The sequence below is a fragment of the Schistocerca cancellata genome, chromosome 4 (genome assembly GCF_023864275.1).
Source record: "Schistocerca cancellata isolate TAMUIC-IGC-003103 chromosome 4, iqSchCanc2.1, whole genome shotgun sequence".
NCBI classification, from domain to species: Eukaryota; Metazoa; Arthropoda; class Insecta; order Orthoptera; family Acrididae; genus Schistocerca; species Schistocerca cancellata.
In genome coordinates, this window is record NC_064629.1 from 632,723,264 (window position 1) to 632,747,768 (window position 24,505).

Here is a 24,505-nt window from a genome sequence, read left to right on the forward strand (position 1 = left end):
TATGAATTTCACCGATATCAAACCATTTAAGAAAGAATGATATATAAATTTTTATTTCTACAGGATGTTCGGAAATTCCAGTTACAAACTTCTGGGACTTTTATAGGGGAGTGAATACATAATATATTTTGAATAGCAACCCATGTCCGCAAACGCATCGTTTCCGTTCTACGACAGTTTCATTTCAGATGTTTAACTTATCCACTCCTGCTTAAGGAAATGAGTTAGGCGTTAGGCAGTACAATTATTAGGTGACAATTCGAGAGGAAACATAACGAAGCATCTATTTCTCACTTCAGAGCATTTGTTTCTATTAAAACTTAAACATTACGTGTTTACATCATTCCAAAACAAAAAAGACCCCCAGCGTACTGTGCGTATAGAACAGTACTGATGCATTACAACAGCGGATCGATGTGGCGATCACCACAATTGTTACAGACATTGTACCTCCGATGCATTTTCTGGTGCACACTCTCCATTCCACCTGGTGTCCCTTTAATTCCTAGCGCAGCGGCCAGAACTCGTGCCAGCAGATCTTCCCGTCTCTACAGGAGTCTCGTAGCAAGGCAAACGTTGAGTGACAGCTGGTGAGCGTCTCACTGTACTACTCATCTATTCTATAGCATACCAGGACAAGGAACTCAGAGACTTTTCTCTTTCCCTCAGCAGACGTGGGCGAGTTACACATCTGAAATGAAACTATAGTAGAACGGAAACAGTACGTTTTCGGACATGGGTTCCTATTCGACATATTATGTTCCCATTCCCCTCTACAAGTCCAAGAATTTTGTAACGGGAATTTGCCAACACTCTGTATAGTTACAATGTGCAAGAGATGTATTTACAAAGTACAGTTTGGCTGGCTTTAAACACAGAGTCCTTTTTCTTTTCACGTGCCACGATACCTTTAATTCTCCTAACGAATCCATCCCGTGACCTTTATTTAAGCGATGGAGGATATTAAGATTTTGTTTTGTGTCTGAGAATGGATAGCCTGTACTTGATGTGTGTCTGGATATAGAAAATTTTGTATCCCTGCTGTGGATGTACTCAGTACTGTGTTCAGTATATCTGGTTAGAATGTTAATATTAAAATTAAGAAGTGACTGGTACCATAAAACGTTCATTGCCTGTGAGATATAACGTTATTTAAAAATCTCGTTCATGTAACTCAGAATTTCGATAAAAGATCCGAAGTTCTGAAATACGGTATTAGGTGTCAGTTGATGCTTTCAGTACGAACGACGCGTGTGCTGGAAAAGAATACTAGTTTACCTTGAATCTACCGCAGCTTTCGATGAACAGAGACTTTTAACCACTAAAAATCATCCAATATCCTAGATCGCATAAAATATTTCTTTATTTGGCAACCGATATCGAGAGACTTTGCTGTCATCTTCTGTCCTTAAAAGTCACTACTGAGCGCGAAGTCTTGTTCTCAGTTCTGCTCTCAAGCAACTGTAAAACTTGTGAAAGGGTAGATTCGTAAGTCGCCTACGCGCGTATGGTTAGAGAAATAAAATTTATATTTTGTTTTATGGAAATTTCTCAACGCGGTGAAAGTAAATGAAGTGTGTGTAAAAGAACATGGGATAAAACTGCTGCAGCTGGGAAATGTGTCCATCGGCTTCAGATAGCGCCTTTTAATTGTGTTAATAACTGCCTAATAATTCAAATAATCATATTTCATATTTGATCGTTTTCGAGGTTTTCCCGTTGCGGTAATTTATTTCTACTCTATTGTGTCAGGTAATGAAGAACAGAAATAAATTAACTGCTAAGAAGGCGGATACTATCTATAGAAATGAGCGCTTCCGAGGAAAGATTTAATCAAAGAAATTGCGTTACCTATGTGGAAACCAGTATGCTACTGGAAATATAAATACCCCAAAGGTATACGTATAAACAGCCATTGATTACCACATCAGTCATTGGAGCTCATTGGTCATAAGAGAGCAGTTTATCTACAACTTATCCTTTCTGGGCTTAGTTTTAAAATGCCGACCAAGAAAATAAATATGATGGTTTGCCACGAAACAGTCACTGAGAACTTAGACAGTACTTGACAAGACGCACTTTAACGTTCTGGGCTACAGAGACGGGTAAAATCAGCAAGGTAACCCAGTTGCGCAATCGTTTTCTCTGACTGTATTTTCAGGATTCGTTTTCTTCACGAATTTACTCGCTTTGGCGCTGATTGTCAAACAGTACTGGAAGCAATGGAGCAGATGAGACGTTATCGACGATGGAGGTATGAAGATCTCCATTATCGTGAATCCCAAGGCGCTGCGGGGGCTATCAGTCACTTGTAAGCGCAGACAAAACCTTCTAGAATATCCAAGACACCTTCCACTAGTTAGCGGCAGCATAGGATGACCAGTGGAAAAATGCTCCTATCACAGCACAAAAAAGGCTAATATGTTCCCGTTTTAAACGACTCTGACTGAAAAGTGGGGTGCTAACTGTCTCATTTACCTTCTTCAGCCCCTTCAAAAATTTTCCCAAAGTTTTGGAATGCCAACATATACGTGCTATTTTTAACATGAAAATCAAATCTCACTCCCACGAGTGGTCATAAGAGAGCAGTTTATCTACAACTTATCCTTTCTGGGCTTAGTTTTAAAATGCCGACCAAGAAAATAAATATGATGGTTTGCCACGAAACAGTCACTGAGAACTTAGACAGTACTTGACAAGACGCACTTTAACGTTCTGGGCTCGCTTACACCCACTAACCCATAGCGGTAAGTCGCTGATAGCCATCCTCTCCCACTTGCTCGTTCTCACTCACTTATTCAGCCCAATTCATCGTCATTATCCTTCGTGTCCAGCTAACTGTCACTGTCTCCTGTCTCACAGCCGCAGTTTCCATCATCCTGTCGTACTACTACTGCCGCCTCTCACTGCCTCTCTCTCCCACCTGTTTTCTCTTACTGCTACATTCTCATTCATTCCTTGTCACTACTGCTGTCTCTTTTCACTGCACTATCTCTCTCTTCCTCATTGTCAATGTCACAGACTGTGTGTCTCGTAATCGTTGGCTCTCACCCATTCCCACTTCGACTTTCTCCTTCTCTTTATTCCTCTCCTGCTGGCACTGTCTCCTTTACTCTCCTCCTAGGACTGTTCTGTCACTGTCAGTTATGTTCCACAGCCACTTTGTTCCTCTCTTTTTCCCACACTGCCATTGTCTCTTTCGCTCTTTCTATACCACATCCGCTGTCTACTATCTTCCAGTAATTATTCCTTTTCCGTCCCTTTCCCACTGCCACTGCCTCCTCTCTCAGCGCAAAAAATCGCTAATACGTTCGCATGCCGAAATTTTTGCGAAAATTTCTAAAGGTGCTGAGCAGGTAGACTGAGGCAGAACCTCACTTTTCAGTCAGCCTTTTAAAACAGGAACATATTAGCCTTTTTTGTGTTCGGATAGGACTATTTTTCCCCTGGTTCCCTTCTTTTTCCTGTACAGCTTAGTATGTCACTCATATGAAAATAACTTCTAAGTGAAATTTTGATAGTTTGCCGGCCGCTGTGGCCGAGCGGTTCTAGGCGATTCAGTCCGGAACCGCGCTGCTGCTACGGTCGCAGGTTCGAATCTTGCCTCGGGTATGGCTGTGTGTGATGTCCTTAGGTTATTTAGGTTTTAGTTCTAAGTCTAGGGGCTGGCTCTGAGAACTATGCGACTTAACTTCGGAGGTCATCAGTCGCCTAGAACTTAGAACTAATTAAACCTAACTAACCTAAGGACATCACACACATCCATGCCCAAGGCAGGATTCGAACCTGCGACCGTAGTGGTCGCTCGGCTCCAGACTGCAGCGCCTAGAACCGCACGGAGTGATTAGAACCATTTGAACCATTTTGATAGTTTACTTACGTGAAACTTAAACAGCGCAGAATTAACTTTGCACCTCAGACTGCATTGTGCGTTCAGAAAAATTTTGCATGTGCTTCAGTACTACAACACAGGGCTCTCAAAACCCTTCTGACGATAACGGAGACACTTTACAGCACATTTCTCCGCGCGACGTTACTTTGTAAACTATGTTTTCGCCTCACCCCGGAAATTACGGGCGTATTTTACATGTACGAGTTGAGTTACTTTGAACGGATGAAGATATCAAGAAATTTTTCAAGGATGTTTGATATCGGGATCGTAGGAATATACTCTAAAAATTTCAGCCATTTGCTGTGCATAGCCGTCTTGGAATCCGCGGCTCGGTTTTCGTACCCAAAACCCAAGTTTTTCGGGTTTTCACAGGAAGCGTCCCTGGACTAAATGGTGCCTCCATAAGCCCCTTAGGGCGCACAACAGGCGACATATAATTTAAAAAGAACCAACGGATTTTCTCCATTTGTGTGAGTTGGAGGAAATGTGTAATATTCAAACTTTGAGCCTGCACTATAGGATAGTTACAGCAAGGCGAGCCTTCATTTGGGTACACAAATGGATCCTAGTCCAACAGCTATCCAAAACACTTGACCCTACCTCTCTATAGCCAACAGAACCCGAAGTATAAACCCAGAAAAATCCCGTTTTTATGCGCGGCGTTTCGGAGCTATTTGGATAGCACACGGTGTCGCATGCGTACCACTACGTGTCATTCTGCTGGGAACTAAGCCATGTGGGAACCCACAGAACGACATACTTGTGGTTCGATATGCCATATCCCCGCATACATTTACCGAGTGTGAAAATGCGGGGGCACATTGTGTGCGTCAGCGATCATAACCTTTGACATATGGGATAACGGTAAAACCATAGGTTACCGCCATACAGCCTCCAAAAGGCGTGAAGTTTGTCTTAATCGCCTGTGCACTTACCACACTCCGTTACTACATGGCTATCACTTTGTACTTCGGTCCGAGTTCCCATCTGTAGGTAATGCTAGTACCATGGTCCTGTCAATGAAACATTTTTTTTATTTCGTTTCTGGTCAACTGAGGGCTGCATCAGGATAACTACTTATTTGTCTTTTCCATAAAACTTCTCCAAAACTCTGATTTTCTCAGAATGAACTCTTTTTTTCTCGTATGACAATTCGGCTCTTGTGTTTCTCTGTTTCTTTTTTGTTCCTGAGTATCTCTGAATTTCTTGACTTCTAGTACGAATTTTTCTCTACTGTGTAGGGTTTCCTGTTCAGTCCTCATCTTTTAAGTCCGTTTATGTCTTGCCTCACCAATCATTTTCTTTGTGTTTCCCTTTTTTGCAGTATGGTTGGCTTTTCTTTGTTAATCTAACTTTCTTCATTCTCTCTAGATGTTTGTAGAGTATAACACGTCTTTCCCTCATCTCATCTGTTATTTTAGTACAGAATCAGGATATTTCCTTATTTGGTCTCAAAACCTTTTTGCATTCTTTGTTCTTGATTGAACATAATATTTTTCTCAAGATTCTTCTTCCTTTCTTTTTCAGATGTTTAAGGCATTTTCACCTATATGCAAAAACAGTATTAACATTTTATTGTCGTTTTGGTCTTCAGTCCTATGACTGATTTTACACAGGTCTTAGAGGTCAGAAATGAACCCCGTAAGCTCGCTTTAAAACCGCCAGCGGGTCCAGTGACATTATCTCCGCCCTCGCCGTCTCCGTGTACTCGGAGACTCCATTTTCCAGTCTCCGTCGCTGCCCAGGTAACTGGCAACACGTCACTCGATACTGTTGTCGACTGCAACTGTATTGCACCAGCGTGGAAAAGAAATGAGGACTAGCGGCATTGCCGCTACACGCACAACAGTCGAACATAACGGTCTACACATATAATAAATTAAAGTGTTCCGCCGCAGTTTTCTGTCTGCATGTGGAGGCTAATCTCAGGAACTACTGTAGCGATTTCGATACGGTTTTCACTAACAGATACACTGACTGACGAAGAAGATTTCTATGTATATAATTTACTTTAAAAGTTTGTTTGACACTACAATAGTGAAGCTATAGCCACAGTATACAAAATTTTTCTGTGTAGAAGGAAAGAGTTACATTACCTGTTTCAACGAACTACGTCGTCATTTTCAAATGCAAAAGCATCAGTTGAAGAATATACAGGGTGAGTCACCTAACGTTACCGCTGGATATATTTCGTAAACCACATCAAATACTGACGAACCGATTCCACAGACCGAACGTGAGGAGAGGGGCTAGTGTAATTGTTTAATACAAACCATACAAAAATACACGGAAGTATGTTTTTAACACAAACCTACGTTTTTTAAATGGAACAACGTTACTTTTGTTAGCACATCTGAACATGTAAACAAATACGTGATCAGTGCCGTTTGTTGCATTGTAAAATGTTAACTACATCCGGAGATATTGTAACCTAAAGTTGACGCTTGAAACCTCCGACGTTCAGTTGCGTGTTGTAACAAACACGGGCCACGGTCGGCGAAGAGCATCTGCAGGGACATGTTTACGATGACGACCCTGTTTACGAGTGTGGCTGTAGTGCGCTGTTGTGGTTTGGTCTAGCTGTCGCAGTGTCCGCATGTAGCGCTTGCTGCTATTGTTATTCTGCATTCGTCTCCGCACGCAGACCAACTGTAGTACACCGTGTTACCAGACGTCTGTGATAGTGTAGTGTTGTAGGAACTGAGACAATGGTGCATTCGAACTCTGAAAAGGCGGAGATGATACTCATGTATGGGGAGTGTCGACGAAATGCAAAATGGCTCTGAGCACTATGGGACTTAACATCTATGGTCATCAGTCCCCTAGAAGTTAAAACTACTTAAACCTAACTAACCTAAGGACATCACACAACACCCAGTCATCACGAGGCAGAGAAAATCCCTGACCCCGCCGGGAATCGAACCCGGTAACCCAGGCGCGGGAAGCGAGAACGCTACCGCACGACCACGAGATGCGGGCGGAAACTACGTGTGTACGTGTACCTCACCCCTCATGGTAATGTACATGTGCGTCAGTGAAAAAGACCAATAAAAAGGTGATAGCATGTGGACGTAATGTGCTGTTCCAGTCTCTTCTGTACCTAAGGTCCATCACCGTTCCCTTTGGATCCCTACGTAATTCGGTGCTCTCCGATACACACGATCGAACAGGGGAGGAGTGGTACTCAACCGTCAACTTTAGGTTACAATATCTCCGGATGTAATTAACATTTTACAATGAAACAAACGGCACTGATTATGTATTTGTTTATGTGTTCAGCTGTGCTAACAAAACTAACGGGGTTCCATTTAAAAAAACCTAGGTTTGTGTTAAAAAACATACTTCCGTGCATTTTTGTATGGTTTGTATTAACCAGTTACACTAGCCCCTCTCCTCACGTTCGGTCTGTGGAATCGGTTCGTCAGTATTTGATGTGGTTTACGAAATATATCCAGCGGTGATGTTAGGTGACTCACCCTGTACAATCTCCAACTAATATATATTCTCTAACTGATGTTTTTAGGTTTGAAAATGACGACCTAGTTCGTTGAAACCGGTAATGTAATCTTTCCTTTTTAAAGAAAAAAATCTATATACTGTGACTATGGCTTCACAATTGGAGTGTAAAAAATATAATTTATTACTGCTACGTCAGAAAAATCGCCTGGTCGTCGATACGTCGTACCATCCGTGCGAAGCTGGGGTGTTTCGATAGTTATTTATTAATACTGACTGTTGAGCAGTGAATATTGCGTGTGTGTGTGTGTGTGTGTGTGTGTGTGTGTGTGTGTGTGTGTGTAAGAGAGAGAGAGAGAGAGAGAGAGAGAGAGAGGGAGAGAGAGTGAGAGAGTGAGAGAGTGTGAGTGTGTGAGCGAGAGTGTGAGCAAGTCAATATAACGTTTTCGATGACTGCTGTACATTTATTTTACATATGCTCCCTACTCAGAGAAATTCTAACAATTACTTCGACGTACAGACACATTCGACAAGTTACCGAATTTGACACAACAGTACAAGAGAACAGGTTATGAGGATTAGGTGGTTTCTCTGAATAGTGGCTAAATATTCAATTAAATGTACAACAGCCTTCGAAAAATTACAGAAATGAATGATACGCTACACAACTCACTATTATCATATAAATGCAAGTTTACCACGACTAAAAGAATACAAAATCTGACGCACTTGATCTGTTAGTATACAGTGTGGCCTGCTGGAGTGCCCAAGCAGTTCTAAGCGCTCCAGTCTGGAGCCGCGCGAGCGCTACGGTGGCAGGTTCGAATCCTGCCTCGGACATGGATGTGTGTACTGTCCTTAGTTTAGTTAGGTTTAAGTAGTTCTAAGTTCTAGGGAACTGATGACCACAGCAGTTAAGTCCCATAGTGCTCAGAGCCATTTTTTTTATACAGAGTGGTCAGAAACTGACTAAAAAGCTTTGTGAGGGTATTGTGAAGTGGATTGTGCTGAGTAACAATTGTTAAGAAAAAAAACTCCATACGTTGCCCCGTTTCCGAGTTAATTAGCATTGAAGTTAGCCAATCAGACCCTTCCGCGCGCAAATTCAACCGGTCCGCCAGAGACGGCGTCGCCGAATATGTTCTTCGTTTGGTTTCTTAAAACCGAACTATAGTGCGATTCAGTAATTGGAAATAGAACGGTAGTAAAGATCTCATCCCAGACAAAGGCTTAGCAGTCTCGTACGCTATCATCTACGCTATGAGAACAACTGGCACTAATTGTATCTGGCGGGCCGCTTGAATTTGAGCGCGCAACGTCCTGGTTGACTGGCTTCAATGCTAATTAACATGGACTGGCGCCACGTATCGAATTTATTTCTGAACAATTATTTCTCAGCACAATCTACCCTGCAACACCCTTACAAGCCTTTCAGGCTGTTCGTGACTACCCTGTATATAAGCAGTCTCGTTTCATTAATGTTATGAGTAGCATTTCACCTTACGCAAAGCTTTAAAATATCTGTTACTAGCTATATGAGTTCCTTGGAGCCCGTTCGAAATAATCATTAAATCTTAATACCGTTATATCATAATATTACGTAAATACCTAAATAGTATCGGCATCAGTTAATACAGGGTTATTACAAATGATTGAAGCGATTTCACAGCTCTACAATAACTTTATTATTTGAGATATTTTCAAAATGCTTTGCACACACATACAAAAACTCAAAAAGTTTTTTTAGGCATTCACAAATGTTCGATATGTGCCCCTTTAGTGATTCGGCAGACATCAAGCCGATAATCAAGTTCCTCCCACACTCGGCGCAGCATGTCCCCATCAATGAGTTCGAAAGCATCGTTGATGCGAGCTCACAGTTCTGGCACGTTTCTTGGTAGAGGAGGTTTAAACACTGAATCTTTCACATAACCCCACAGAAAGAAATTGCATGGGGTTAAGTCGGGAGAGCGTGGAGGCCATGACATGAATTGCTGATCATGATCTCCATCACGACCGATGCATCGGTTTTCAAATCTCCTGTTTAAGAAATGCCGAACATCATGATGGAAGTGCGGTGGAGCACCATCCTGTTGAAAGATGAAGTCGGCGCTGTCGGGCTCCAGTTGTGGCACGAGCCAATTTTCCGCGGGCTACGCGTGAAACTTGACCGCACGCGTTCAACCGTTTCTTCGCTCACTGCAGGCCGACCCCTTGATTTCCCCTTACAGAGGCATCCAGAAGCTTTAAACTGCGCATACCATCGCCGAATGGAGTTAGCAGTTGGTGGATCTTTGTTGAACTTCGTCCTGAAGTGTCGTTGCACTATTATGACTGACTGATGTGAGTGCATTTCAAGCACGACATACGCTTTCTCGGCTCCTGTCGCCATTTTGTCTCACTGCGCTCTCGAGCGCTCTGGCGGCAGAAACCTGAAGTGCGGCTTCAGCCGAACAAAACTTTGAGTTTTTCTACGTATCTGTAGTGTGTCGTGACCATATGTCAAGGAATGGAGCTACAGTGAATTTATGAAATCGCTTCAATCATTTGTAATAGCCCTGTATAGGTCACAAGTATTTAACAGATCACTGTTACCGTGAACTAATAAAATGACATCCACAACATTAGAGGCCAAACGACTGCGACGCTCGACGACTACCAAACCCACAGCACTGAAGTTCCTCTCAATAGATCCACTTGAAGCTGGAATACACAGTACGCACTTAGCAACGAGTGCCAGAGAAGGTACTGTCTTTTCATGTTCGTTTCAACTTCCAAGACTATCAGGTTCTGCTTCTGCATCATTTCTGAAAGCGGCGTCGGAGAGGTACAACGATTTTTTGCGGGTATATCCCCATGGTTCAGACCTCTGGAACTTCAACGGATGCGGCGATTTCGTTAGGCCTGGTATACTTTCGTGTGAACCACGAGTAACTAGAAAGAGCGTAGGTCGCATTTTGTACCATTATTGACTCACAATCATGCTGCAAGAGCGTAGAATAATAGGCGTACATACGGTAGTTGCTCAGTTACCTGAAATATTCATACACCGAGCACCAACCTCTTTGAAAACGCTATCTCTGTCTTCACTGCTCGGCATCAAAAGAATCACGATACAGCGGACACAAAGATGTTACAATCTTGTGATATAATTGCCGTTTAATATTATCATTCTTTCCATCCATGTAACTGCTGCATCTTAACTTAAGTATTGTCTTGGCATGACTATGCAATTCATCAAGTGCCCATCAAGTGCTCATCCAGAAGTGTATACCGCCAGAGAAGTAGCAAATGGAGAGTAGGAAATTTGCCTGGTTCTAGAAAATCGCTAGCTTCTTTGATTGAGAAACATGATAAGATCATTTATGGTCTGCTCATCTATATTCTGAAGTCTATTTAGTTCTTTGTGTGGGGGCAGCTCCTTAATTTTGATGAGATTATCACCTGCTGAACCCATACTGTCTAACAAAGTGTTCTATCGGTCTTCGATCTCTTACCTGAGTGATTTTGAGAGTCTGGTTGGAAGACCAACACTTTTAAAATACGCTACTAGTGCTTTACACGCTTTAATTATGTCTGGTACTTAAGTTAATTCTGTCTGCGATGCTAAAAAGTCCACCTTAAAGATATATTTGAGCAAGATGCTAAGACAATGACATGCGAAAGAACGTCTAGTGAATGTTAGATCCTTGATCTGCAGCGGAAAGTGCTATGCTGACTTAATTCAGTTCTGGGGGCGGGGGGGGGGGGGGGGGGAGGGAGGTAAACAATACTCTGTTCTCCATACTCCATATGCCACGCACCACTAATAGTGGATACAGTCACATTAGTGTTGGTTATTTTACGGGCATCGTCCATAGTTGAATCAGTTTGGAAAGGACTCATTTATCGCTAATAGGAGCAGTAACTTGTGGACCAGTACCTTTTTAACAGCATCTGCAATGGAAATAACTTTATTCTTAATCGTTGACGGATGAGGTAGTCTAGCCTGCACGTCGGCTTCACAATGCACTTCAGCTGCTACAGGTATGAGCACTTGGGCTACGTTTTTGAAATCGCAGCTATGAACCGTACTGAAAAGTCCAAGATCTTTGCAGCTTGTTAGTGCCACCGAATCACAAATAACGCACTTTTTAGTTGCAGTGACGTCGCTCTTTTTCCTGACGTCACTCTCCCTCTTTTGTAGCTCATTTACAATTACGTACTCACCGTCACTTAATTTTCGTTTTACATGGTCTATAGTCTCACAAAACACAGAGGCCATCTGATCCCGAGAGTCGGTCAGTTTCACCCTGTCAGCGCCACACAACAAAGGAAGGTCAAGCACTCAACTTTCGTATTACGTCACAGCCAATCTTACACTCCAGCACGCTTCAGTAAGAGATAAGAAGTCGACGAGTAGGAAGTGAACGTACTCAAACCCGACATACTCTGGACGCAGAGAAACCAATGCAAACTGCCATAACAGTGGCGCCTTGATTTCTTATGTACGCAACCCTCAACATTTGCCTCATACTTGCTCCGTTTCTGATCTCTAGCATATCTCCACGCTGATGCATTCTGCGTAAGGCTCTACATCTCTACATAACCACTGTGACCTATGTCCATTTGAACCTGATTAATGAATTAAAGCCTGGAGCCCTCTACAGTATTAACTTCCCACCCTTCTCTTTCCCTTGGTGGTTCAGAATGTGTTCCATCAATATATTCCTCCATTTAGTTAAGTTCTGCCACAAAGCTCTTTTGCGATGTAGTAAGCTACAGTAGATATTCTTTCTATCAGCAGTTTCTCTAGCACCACATTTCAATAACTTCTGTTCTCATCTTCTATATACTATTTGTCATCTACATTTCACCTCTATAAAAAGTTACGCTGTAGACATGTTGTTTCAGAATATAATTCCTTAATTTGTATAAGATCTTAACAAATTTCTCTTCTTCCGAAAATATTCTCTTGAAAGAATATTATTTCTTTTTTTTTCCAACCGCCCTCTTCAATGCTCGACGGTGGCTGTCCGTCACTACTAAGGTCTGTCTGGTCTTCGTTTTTTTATGGATGTTTCTTCGTGTTTCTACTCTACAATCGCATCACCAACAGTCGAAACTTCAGAAATGTACCTAACTGATCTGCAATTCAGGTGACGTCCAATGACCATTCCACGTCCGAAGTTACTAATCTCTCCTGGCCAACTCATTCTGGTGTTATTGCTTGACTACTAACAACACGATACCCCCATCGCCTTTTATGTTGATGGGTTGGCCTCCATTAACATCTATTGATAATCTCCTCATTACATACGGGAGTCCGGATAGTTTTCATCAGATATTGTATGTTTCAAAAGCATTAGTAAGACGAATTCAGAAATCAACGTCTTTTTAAACAGAAAACGAAGGAGGTTCACTGTTGGTGAAACAAAGTATCGCCTCAGAAACACACTGGACGAATTTGTACGTCTTTTCATTCACTGGATATATATTTTCTGTGGTTTAGACTTGGAACTTCAGTCATTTAGAGACTTGTCCATTCTTTCTTCCTCGGCGCTTTTGTTCTTCGTGCATTTTTTTCTTGACACGGTTTGTTTTTTCACGCGAAGAGTGTTTTACTAACAAAATCGTCTCTAGAGGTTCTATGCAGCATGTTATAACATCGGATCCTTGTCTCGCAGAATTTTATTCCTCACATCTGTGTGAAAAAATGTTACATGTACATTTTATGACTGAACGAATGTTGTTTACACGTTGCTGTGTGATTTAGGTTCGATATAGATTTACTACCACTATACATCCAAAATGGTGCTGGATCTTACATATATTTTTACATTGATGAAAAATATTAAATCTGAGGAAAAGAAAAGAAAACTGACGCCCATTTTCTTTCTTAAATGTTGCAACTGAAAGAGCAAATGTTGCTGTAAGCGTTGTACTAACGTTATTTTTTAAGAAAGGTACTATTGTTTTACAGGTGTAAGTAGTTATCAGTGTTAACCCTCCTTTTTTGTTTTGTTTTTGATCAGCATCCCTTCAACTAGAAGTTCCTGTAATACAGCTAAAAGAGCTAAAAGGACTGTTCATCTCCACAAGGGCTTTCTCTATAATTATGCATAAGTATTTACATGATTTTTACGTTGAGATACAAGCTTCTTCTCTTTCCGTAATGCGGAATTTATAATAATCAGAAAGATATTATTTATTGAGAATCGTAGAAGTGATTCGCCAGATTTTCTGTGATGAATGGACGAGAATAACACCCCTGAAATCTTAGGAAATTTATTGCCTGTATTCGATTCAGGTACCCTACGTCTTGTTGCTCCACAGCTCTCACTATAATAACGAAGATCTACCGGGTGTTATACATCCAAATATTTTTCATTAAATAATAGTTATTACTGATGCACGGACACGTTTGCGTGCTACTACGTGCATACATTCTTTGTCAAACCTGCACTATTCATTTTTTTATGATTTAATTTTGTGAAATGCAAACAGCTCCAAGATGCAAAATAGCTAAGCAAGTGAAGGGGTGTGAGAGGGACTGAAACAGTTGAAATACCAGTCGTAATTAATAAATCCCTCAACACGTGTAGTCGTTTAGTTAGACACTTGTGTAGAAGTCATATTTCAGTTAGCGTTAGTTTTATCCCCTTTCTTGGGTAGAGACGAGAATCATGATATTTTAGTCTGAAAGTTCTCCTGTAACCCCACTTTCAAAGCCAGTCACTTTACCTCCATCAATTGTTTCTCAAAATGGAAATCTCTCTACAACTTCGTTTGCATATCCCAGTGGTGCTCTTCATTCATCGATATCATTTTCTCTTAAAAGTTTCTGGCCGAATTGCATAATATCCTGGTGTTATCCATATACTTGGCGTTGCATAATAATTGGCATATTTTAACGAATAACAGTGTGAGCCTTGTCTAAAACCGTATTATATTACAATCTAGAATAATTCCGTTGTATTCTCTAAAAGATATTAATGAGTCAGTTGTAGTTTTTGTCCGATATTGTCAGGAAAGAAGACAACTGTAACTGGACTCATCGTATTTAACAGATTTTACCTAAGGTTTAAGTTTAAATTACATTCTCAGAAAGCAGCTGACAAGGTAACTGCTTACTTTCCTGTTAATCGCATAAGTAGATTAAGTATTTTACGAGACACTCTAAAGAATTCTGAGCCTGTGCAACGCCCGATGATTTATAGTGCGTATTTCTTCTCTTGACTGCAGTGTAAAAAAAGTGTTAAGATACAATCGACTTAAAGAGGCACATGTAAAATGAGAACAGTAAATGTGAATGATTCCTTGACTGACTCATTGTCCTGTTTTCAAATGATCCTCTGAGTTTATTAACACTATTTGAACATGAGTGATTAAACTTTCAGGTAGTACTATGTCGTCCGAACAAGACACAGCCAGGACAAAAGCACCACAGGGGCAAAGATGCGAGCTGCTGTCAGTGCTATAGAGACTCGCCACTTGCGAGTTCCACCAGCGCCACAGGCAGCACTGAGGATGATGATATCGATTTCGCCTCGGCCAATTGCCGGCCGAGTACAAACCGCCAATGACCGGACGGCACCGGACAGAATCCTACTCGGAAGACAGAAGAGCAGCTCTCGCCCATTTGCTTACAGATCATCGTCCACAGCTGACATAGACAGGAAACGTCGTATAGTGGACTCTTAGAGATGGGCAGACAGTGGTTGTCAGTTGGATTTGCTATGTACTGTGAAGCTTAATGACGATTATTTGCACTTAGCCATAGAGGTCCTTCTTTTTTGTGTTATATTACATGCAGTGTTGCAGACTTAATCACTCAACTAGTCACAAACATAAGTAAACCATTTTAACTCATTTGTGTGACTTTGTTACTAATTTGTTGGAGTGTTGTAGAACCTTCGTTTTCTTGTCCTGTTACCTTACCCTGGGGCATAGTTCCGTAATAGTGGCAAGGACAAATTGTCTTAGCGGTGTGCTGCTCCAGAAGCCGTTTCACGAACTCTCGAACTTGGCCTACCGTAACAATAGTGATAACTCGGCTTTCCTAGCAGTAACGAAGAGGCCGCTACAAAAGGCAGCACCGATATTTGTAAATACCAGCACTAAATTCAGGTAGCTAACTTCTTACTGCAATAAAATCGTCAACCTAGTATGGTTCTGACAAGTATTGTACAGGAGAACTTAGGAACTATTCTGCCATTATTCTACCGTATTATGCGCACTCCGAGCTACACTAACTTTAAAAAATGGATTGGAACATCATATAGCTGAAATGAACTTTATAACACACTAAGGTGACAAAAGTCATGGGATACCTCCTAATATCTTGTCGGGCTCCTCTTGTCTGGCATAGTGCAGTACCTTGACGTACCATGGACTCAGCAAGTCGTTGGAAGTCACCTGCAGAAATATTGAGCCATGCTGCCTCTATAGCCGCCCATAACTGAGAAAGTGTTGCCGGTGCAGGATTTTGTATACGAACTGAATTCTTGATTATGTGCCATAAATGTTCGATGAGATTTTCAGGTCTGGAAGTTTGGGTGGCCAAGTCATTCGCTCGAACTGTTCAGAATGTTCTGACATGGCGCATTGTTGTTTGGAAACATGAAGTCCATGAATGGGTGCAAATGGTCTCCAAGAGGCCGAACATAACCATTTCCAGTCAATGATCGGCTGAGCAGGACCAGAGGACCCAGTCCATTCCACGTAAACACCGCCTGTACCATTACGGAACCACCATCAGCTTCCACAGTGTCTTTTTGACAACTTGGATCCATGGCTTCGTGTGGTCTGTCACTCACTGGAACCCTGCCATCAGCTCTTACAAACTGAAATCGGGATTCATCTGACAAGGTCACAGTTTTTGAGACGTCTAGAGTCCAAGCGATATGGTCACGAGCTCAGGAGAGGCGCTGCAGACGATGTCGTCCTGTTAGCAAGGGCAATCGCTTCGGTAGTCTGCTGCTGTAGCCCATTAACGCCAATTTTCGTCGAACTGTCTTAACCACTGAAAACTGTACGCAAACGCCGCTGCTCTCGGTCGTTAAGTGAAGGCTGTTGGCCACTGCTTCGTCGGTGGTGAAAGGTAATGCCTGAAATTTACAATTCTCGGCCCTTTCTTGACAGTGTGGCTCTCTGAATACTGAAATTCCTAACGATTTCCGAAATGAAATCTCCCATGCGTTTAGATCCAACTACCATTCCGCGTTCAATGTCTGTTAACTCAGGTCGCGCGGCCATAATCACTTCGGAAACCTTTTCACATGAATCACCTGAATACAATGACAGCTCCGCCAATGCACTGCCCTTTTTTACTTTGTGTACGCGGTACTGTCGCCAACTGTATATGTGCATATCGATATCCTATGTTTTTTTTACCTCTGTGAACACGGTAATTACATGAAAATAATCCACTGAAAACCAGACAAATGTACATGATTTGTCACTGATATTTTACTGTGGTACTAAGCAGGTTACGATCACATTGCCGAAGTGATACACACTGTGAAATACTTTAAAAATAACCAGCAGGTCTTTCACTATGGAGATAAGGGTGATATTATGAATATGATAGATGACATAAAGAACATTTACAAATAAAAGCACATTATCATACAACAGTGTCAACAAAGAGAGGGGCCTTGCCAATAATGATTTTCTATTAAACTTCCAGAAGGTTCTTCCTTACATGACAAAAACAGAACCCTGCATTCTAACACAAATAGGCATGTTACTTTTTCTTACAAAAATCTATATGTCTCATATACTAATGATAAGACCTACTATAGTGAAGTTGTACTTCATGTAAGTTATTTTGAATATCAACTAATTTTATTGGAATTCCTACACATAATCAGAAGCTACAAGGTGGAAATAAGTGCGCTCATCTGACAATACCACTTATACACAATGTCGTTCTGTTTAAAACGACGCATGTACTTATGTATTATTTATAGATTATGTCAGATTAGACTGGTAATATTTTGCTAAAATCTCTCATACGTGTTTAATCAGTTTCTGCTGCTTACTGCATTATATACTTGCTTTTCCGACGTAAACATTCTATATCTTTTGTTTACAGCGCGTCCTCGTGCTGTCAGTGTATGTTAGAAAAGAAGATGTTAATGTGGGATCAAGCTGTTTAGTGTCGAAGTTTAAAATGATAACCCACTCTGTATTTTAGTTTGAAATTCATGTGAATGTGTTAACAAAAGCACGTAATACAATGGAAGGTGAATAAAAGCCATATTATGAGCTACACGAAAAGTACAATTTTTCAGAAGTTGAGAGCTAGTTTTAAAATTAGCAGAAAAAATGCTGTTGTACTGTTCAAAACGCAAAAAATTGTTGCAGATATTAGGTGTGGGGTCGGATGTCAGCTGGGTTTTGTGTATCAGGCATTGCTTCAGCTCGCTTCGTAGCTCTTGGGAGAATCTCGGTTGTTTCCTGACCTCACCGTTATTGTTATAATAATACACAGGGTGAATCACCTACAATTTTCATTGCTAATATTACAGAAATGGAAAGTGCTATTGCTGTGCGGTTTTCACAGAATGCATTGGTAGACACGGGATCGTATTGTCAGCCAATCGACAGATTGTAAAAATACTTATTGTATTTTTTTGTTCATAAATACACTTTTTTAAATGGAACGGTGCCAACTGATATTAACAGTGTAAAGTAGCGTAAGTTAGGATGTCAGTGGTGTTTGCTGCAGGATTCTAGCGCGAGTCGTGCGTATTTTGAAAAGTTCCCACACGGATACCGGTACAATACCTGTGGTAGCACACACTGAAGAACAACACAAATGCATACAATAGTATTGTGGATTCTGACCAGCAACGAGATAACTGATCATCTTGTGTTCAAGATAACCACCAGCAGCGGCAATGCACGCATCCAGTCTGATGCAGAACGACTGCTGCACACGTGCTAGCATTTCAGCGGAGATGACTGAGCAGGCTGCAGTAATACGTCGTTGCATATCATTTGGTGTAGTTGATATGTCCTAGTAGACAGCGTCTTTCAGCTTCCCCTGTAGTAAAAACTCTACAGGCGTCAAATCCAGGGAACGGTCCGGCCAAGGTACAGGTTCTCACCGTCCAATCCAACTATTTTCAAACAATTCGTGGAAACATGCTGTAGCACTTCGTGCACCATTGTTTGGACATTCATCATGTTGTTACCACAGGTTCCTCCTAGTCTACAGAGGATCTGTGGAAGATGGTCTGTCGGGAGGCTACGATACTTGTGCGCACTCTGTTTTCCGTCTATGAAAAACTGGCCTATTGGCTGATCACTATCCCACACTACACGTTTACACTCCATGGACGCTGATATTTCACAAAAGGTTTTGGACGGTCGTCTCTAATGTTTTTATTTTTTGCAGGAGGAGAATGAAATTTTTTGTAAACATACTTGGAACATTTAGCTATAAGTTGGCATATAAAAGTATTTTCTTTTGTTTACAGGTGAGCCATAATGGACCGTGAAGTAGATATCAGGTTGCGACAACAGTCGTTGATGGAATTCGTCTTCAAGACCGGTGATGACTCTGCCACATCGATTCACAGGAAGTTGTTCCCTGTTTATGGGGAGGACACACTGGATCGCAGCAGTATCCAGGCGGTGGTTGCAGAGGTGGTCAATCCACGATGTGGCACACCATCGACGGCAGTGATTGGTACGAATAAGGAGACCATTGATCAAATCATCCAAAATGATAGATGTGTGACGACAAGACAGCTTGCTGAAATGAATCGTTTGTCATTGGGTAGTGTGGTATCACTGGTACAGTCACTAGGGTACAGAAAAATCTGTGCACGTTGGTTGCCTAGATTATTGACAAGATAATGAAAACGATGGGGAAGAATGTGTGCGAGGGTCTCATGAAGACCTTTACTGAAGAGTGGTTCAAAATGGTTCAAATGGCTCTGAGCACTATGGGACTCAACTTCTCAGGTCATTAGTCCCCTAGAACTTAGAACTACTTAAACTTAACTAACCTAAGGACATCACACACATCCATGCCCGAGGCAGGATTCGAACCTGCGACCGTAGCGGTCTCGCGGTTCCAGACTGCAGCGCCTAGAACCGCATGGCCACTTCGGCCGGCACTGAAGAGTGGAAACAGTGTTTTGACGGCGTCGTCACCTAGGATAAAACATGGTTGTTTTTGTCCGAACCTGACAGCGAAACCCAGTCCATGGAGTGGCGTCATCTGGGTTTCCCTCGGAAGAAGAAACCAAGACTTTCACGAACATCAGGCCGAAAGGTGATGGCCTCCTTCTTCTGGGATCAGTGTGGTGTCATTTTCATTGACTTTTTGGAACCTGGCTCCGCAATTAACCGGGGCCGTTACTGTTTGTCATTGGACAAGCTGCGACGTGCCATCAAGAGCCACAGATCACAGCTTCAGGGTAAACTCTTCAGACTACACCATGACAATGCCAAACCCCATACGGCCCTTATGACGCAGGAGAGAATCAGGAAAATGGGTTGGAAAATTATTCCTCATCCTCCCTACAGCTCCGTATGATTTTTACCTCTTTAGTAGCCAGAAGGCCCACCTGCGTGATAAAACATTTGATAGTGAGAAAGACCTTATCTCCTGTGTCAAACGGTAGTGTAAAAGTGAATCCCCAAAATTTTACCAAAGTGCATATACATCATGGAAAGAACGTTGGGCCAGATGCGTCACAGCTGATGGAGGCTACACTGAATAGGCTCAATGTGTAGCTAAATGTTCCAAGTATGTTCACAAAAAAATTCATTCTCCACCTGTAAAAATAAAAAAATTAGAGACGACTGTGCAAAAGTTTTTGAACGCCCTTTGTACAGATGTTAATACGATTCTCATAATCATTTCCATGTAGCTCTTGACGGAGAGATATCTGCTAGGGATGGAACCTATGTCGACGAAGAGCGCATAGGACACTTGCCTGACTCGTGCCACTTCCTCGTGTGATTAGGTGGGAGTCAACGGGCGGAACAACTGCAATTTCCCCCCCCCCCCCCCCCCTCTCATTCTGTCGTCACTTGTCTCCTTCTATTACGTTGTATAGGTGTTACACTACCACTTTCACGTAACTGGGTGAAGAGGTTGATAAAACGCAGCCGAGATGGTTGACGTCTACTGGGATATCTTGCGGCATATGCCGTACAAGAACGACCTGCATTCTCCGTACATTCTCTATAAACCATCAGCATGTCGGCTTTTTCTGCATGGTAAATGCCATCGTCTACACACGACCTACTGCTTGGGCTGCCACGTACTAACTGATTAGCGAGTCGCAATGTAAGCCAACATAACAACGACGTACCTAGCAACTACGCAGGTCGAATGGCAAGTGACGGTGTGGGAACTTTTCAAAATACGATGTCTCTTAATCGACTCGTACCAGAATCCTGCAACAACCACCACTGACATACTAATTTACCCCAGTTTTAGTTTTTTAATGTCAATAGGCATCGTTCCATTTAAAAAATTGTATGTTTGCCAAAAAAATACACTTCATAAGTAGTATTACAGTCTGTTGATTGGCTAACTATACGAGTCCATGACTACCAATCCATTATGTGAAAACCACACATCAGTTGCACTTTCCATTTCTGCAACATTGGCTATGTAAGTTTTAAGTGATTCATCCTGTGTAATGACGACTACATTTGTACTGTAGTTGTTTCTGTTGCCATTGTGTTAAGAGAAATATTTATTACTACTCAAAAATTACAAAGAAAGAAGGTAGATGTCCTAAAATCCTACGCGTATCTTCTTGTTAAAACCACAGTTTCTATAACTGTTCTGGATTACCGAAAAGTTTTGTCACCACAAACTGCTTTCGTTTGTAAACAATTATTCTACGCTGCTTAAGGTATGGAGCTAATTCCTTATTTCAGAACTTACCAACTCAGTCTCAATCGCTGAACCAAGATTTTCCGTTCGCCCATAACAGCAAATTCCCTTGTACTATCGCTAGTAAAGGGTACCCGTCTGAAGTATTATGAACTGAAGGAACAATATTTTGTTGATAATTTCTTCGTCGGAATAATCTTGCTCTCTCTGACATGGTGAAAATAAGAACGGTTGGTATGTGACGTAAAAGAATATTGGGTGAAGGCAAGGTGTAAAAGATGTAGCACGTACATAACGCCAGTGCACTTGTCTAATGATTTGTTATGAAGGTCCCCCAACAGGAACAAATATTTCATACTGAACATTCACAATTTCTCAATAGTAGGATTCTCCGGATACACACTGTGCAAGGGCTCCTATTTCTGAGGCTTACTTCAGCATACCTGCCGGTCAAAGATAAATTATGCATTTAGTGGTTAGTATCATGAAACAAGTAACCACTGCTCCTTCTCCATAGGATGTTCATGATTTAACTTTGCGCGCATGACTTCACTGACTGTGTATCACTAAACATAGGGTAAGTTGGCCCCTAATTGTTTTTCAGATGAGAGATGAATTATTTCATGTAAAGGGTTATACAGTGGTCATTTATAAGTCATAATTATTAAGTGGCTCTTATTATATCACATCGGTTGTCATATATTTGTAGAGTTGTTAAAATATAGTGGTAGGGGATGACGATGTAACACGAAAATGACTCACAAGAGTTCAGTAAATTCTACAAGGGCCAACACAGGTCCTGAAGCCGGCTTAAAAGAACAAGAAAGAAAGTCACATTCGCCAACCTTAGAAGACTTACCAGTGATACAAATTAATTATGTACTGAATCCTTGAATTCGCGTCACACTTTTGTATCCCGCACTGGTTACTTAAACATTGCGAAATTCCCAAACAAAATAGTAAAATTAGTGATATTGTTGTCTCTTGTACTTGGTACTGTGGTGGGAAAATAACGTTTGGTGTCATACTTTTGTCATTTACCACTAAGAAAGTTTGTGTAAATTAATATAAAATAGTGCATTGTTAAAATTAACTTTGCAGGATTTGAACTTACGAACCATGGGCTGTAAGCCAGCCGTGTAGTGTTCCGGTATTTGTCTGATGCTGAAAATGATGTAGTGCATTTGTGTCGGATTCTAAATGGTATGGTGGAGTTGTTCAGGAGTGAGGGTGCTGGGGGTAGGGGATTCACGGGGAAAAATAGAACTCTCGGTCGTCCTGGGTTATTGAGGATAATTTGAATTTTCCAGAGATTTCAATTTCCTGCCATTTTTCATTAGGAGAAATAGTGTAGCTTTTGATATCAAGCTACTTTAAATTTGTCATTTTCACTATAGAAAAATGGGGTGAACTACTTTGGAGGCTTTTTTGAATGTACACTCTTATATTAATTTCTATACGGTTGATAGATTACAAACTTGATTCTAAAATGCGAACATTGTACTCAGGAAATCAGTGTCTTACTTCTTCTATGTTTAGCTTCTGCAAGTGGCAAAGAAAGTGCGATTTCGATGTGGTTTTTTCTGCAGTGACAATCCCCAAAATTTTTTGTCCTGCACTTCACCTAGCATGCCATTGTGGGATATAACAACACTCTGTAAATATCACATTTTATCACACTTACCACAGTTATGGTAAGTCAATAATCGTAGAATGTAGTTACATAGATTTGGAGATACGAGAATCTCGAGCCGTCAGATTATAAGTATCTTTTGTCGGCTTTGACAGTACAAATTATTTCCGATTTTAGATATTCAGCCACCACAAATTCAATTCTTAGATTTAATATCGAGAGAAGTTTAATGGTTGTCGGAAATGAAAGAAGTATTTTACGTCGCTATGAACTTGTATAGGGAAAGAAGTAAAGAAAATAAACTACACTTTTTGCAAAGTTATGCATTGTGGTGTACTATAAGGTAGGTATCTGGAGGAAGTCTAAGGTATCATTCAAGAAATAGAGGACGCTTATTAATACCTTTAATTCGAGCGATCCACTCCTTATCCAGCGGGGGCAATAATGATCTTTTGAGGCCCATTTCTTTGCTTACAACTTCGACCCTTTCCTTGACAACTGCTGGAAAATCTCCATCTTTTCCTAGAATTGGATGAGCAAAGATTCCAAACTGAAATGAAGAGATTTACAAGTAAATATTTTAACTACAGATAGTACATGCTACATAAAGTTCATGTAAGCATCGTGTTGACTTAATTTTGTGTACATCAAAAACCATTAAAGGATCTTTACTTATTGCAAAGCAAGGAATAAATTCACAATGAAATATATGCTCAGGTCACCTCAGGCGTTCATGTTACGTCTAATCATAAGACCACGTCTACTTTTTAAACATTCTATGAACCTACTTACGTCAAAGTTAATGGCAGTGTTGGCCGCCTTTATGTCCTCTTCACTGTCGGACATAGGCTCGTACCAGAAGCTGTGCAGTGTTAGACTGATTTTACCTGTAAACGTAAAGATCATCCTGCTCTGTAGATAAAGGAATTTATGTTCAATTTTCAGTAAATGTGTGCATTCTGTCTCTCTATCTCTCTCTCTCTCTATCTCTCTTCGTTTCTCACATCGGCACATGCACTAACACAGGTACTTAACAAGAAAGACAGCTTAGGACTCATAATAATATTTATTTGCACAATATAATGGCCAAGATAAAAAGTCAGAGTCTTCTTTATTGAGTGGAGAAATTATACGTACCGTTACCATCTCAAATATTTTTATTTATTGCTGAAAGAATAGTCACTACCTTTCCTTATTTTCAGATTTACATTCTCTGCTTTTATAGCCCTTAAAGCGAAAGTGCTAGAACAGAGGGCATGGTACTGTTTAAATTTCCAGATGAAAATGCAGTGTTCTTAACCGTAAGCTTTAATCTGGAAGTACATCAGAAAAACACGGATACAGTTTCTCATTTGCTGCAGGTGTCATTGGTTACAGGATATTCGTTTCAAAATTGATTGAATACTTCATGACAGTTATTTTCTTACGTTTATGTCAAGCTAGAGAAATTGCTTCTACGTCTTACATGCAACTTTTAATGATTGCTTTATCTAGCACATTATGGGTATTGTTGGATACTACAAGTACATTGTAAGAAGAGGATACTTTGGGTAGGAACTGCCACTGTTTGCTGTTTTGTATGAATCACCCACTATTTCAAAATTTTATATTGTTGCTGCACCAAAAGTTGTATCTGGGAAGTCATAAATGCAGCAGCGATTACCAACCGGCA

The 24,505-nt window shown here is 41.1% G+C and overlaps 1 protein-coding gene across 1 annotated transcript in view; it reads right to left on the reverse strand.

Annotated features, from left to right (window-relative positions):
• LOC126183542 (myrosinase 1-like) overlaps window positions 1–24,505 on the reverse strand; it is a 241,559-nt gene that overhangs the window by 77,785 nt on the left and 139,269 nt on the right. The window contains exons 6-7 of the mRNA XM_049925612.1: window positions 23,626–23,720; window positions 23,236–23,383 (exon numbers count right to left, since the gene is read on the reverse strand). Coding sequence (XP_049781569.1) covers window positions 23,236–23,383; window positions 23,626–23,720 — 243 coding nt within the window. The remainder of the gene's footprint in view (window positions 1–23,235; window positions 23,384–23,625; window positions 23,721–24,505) is intronic.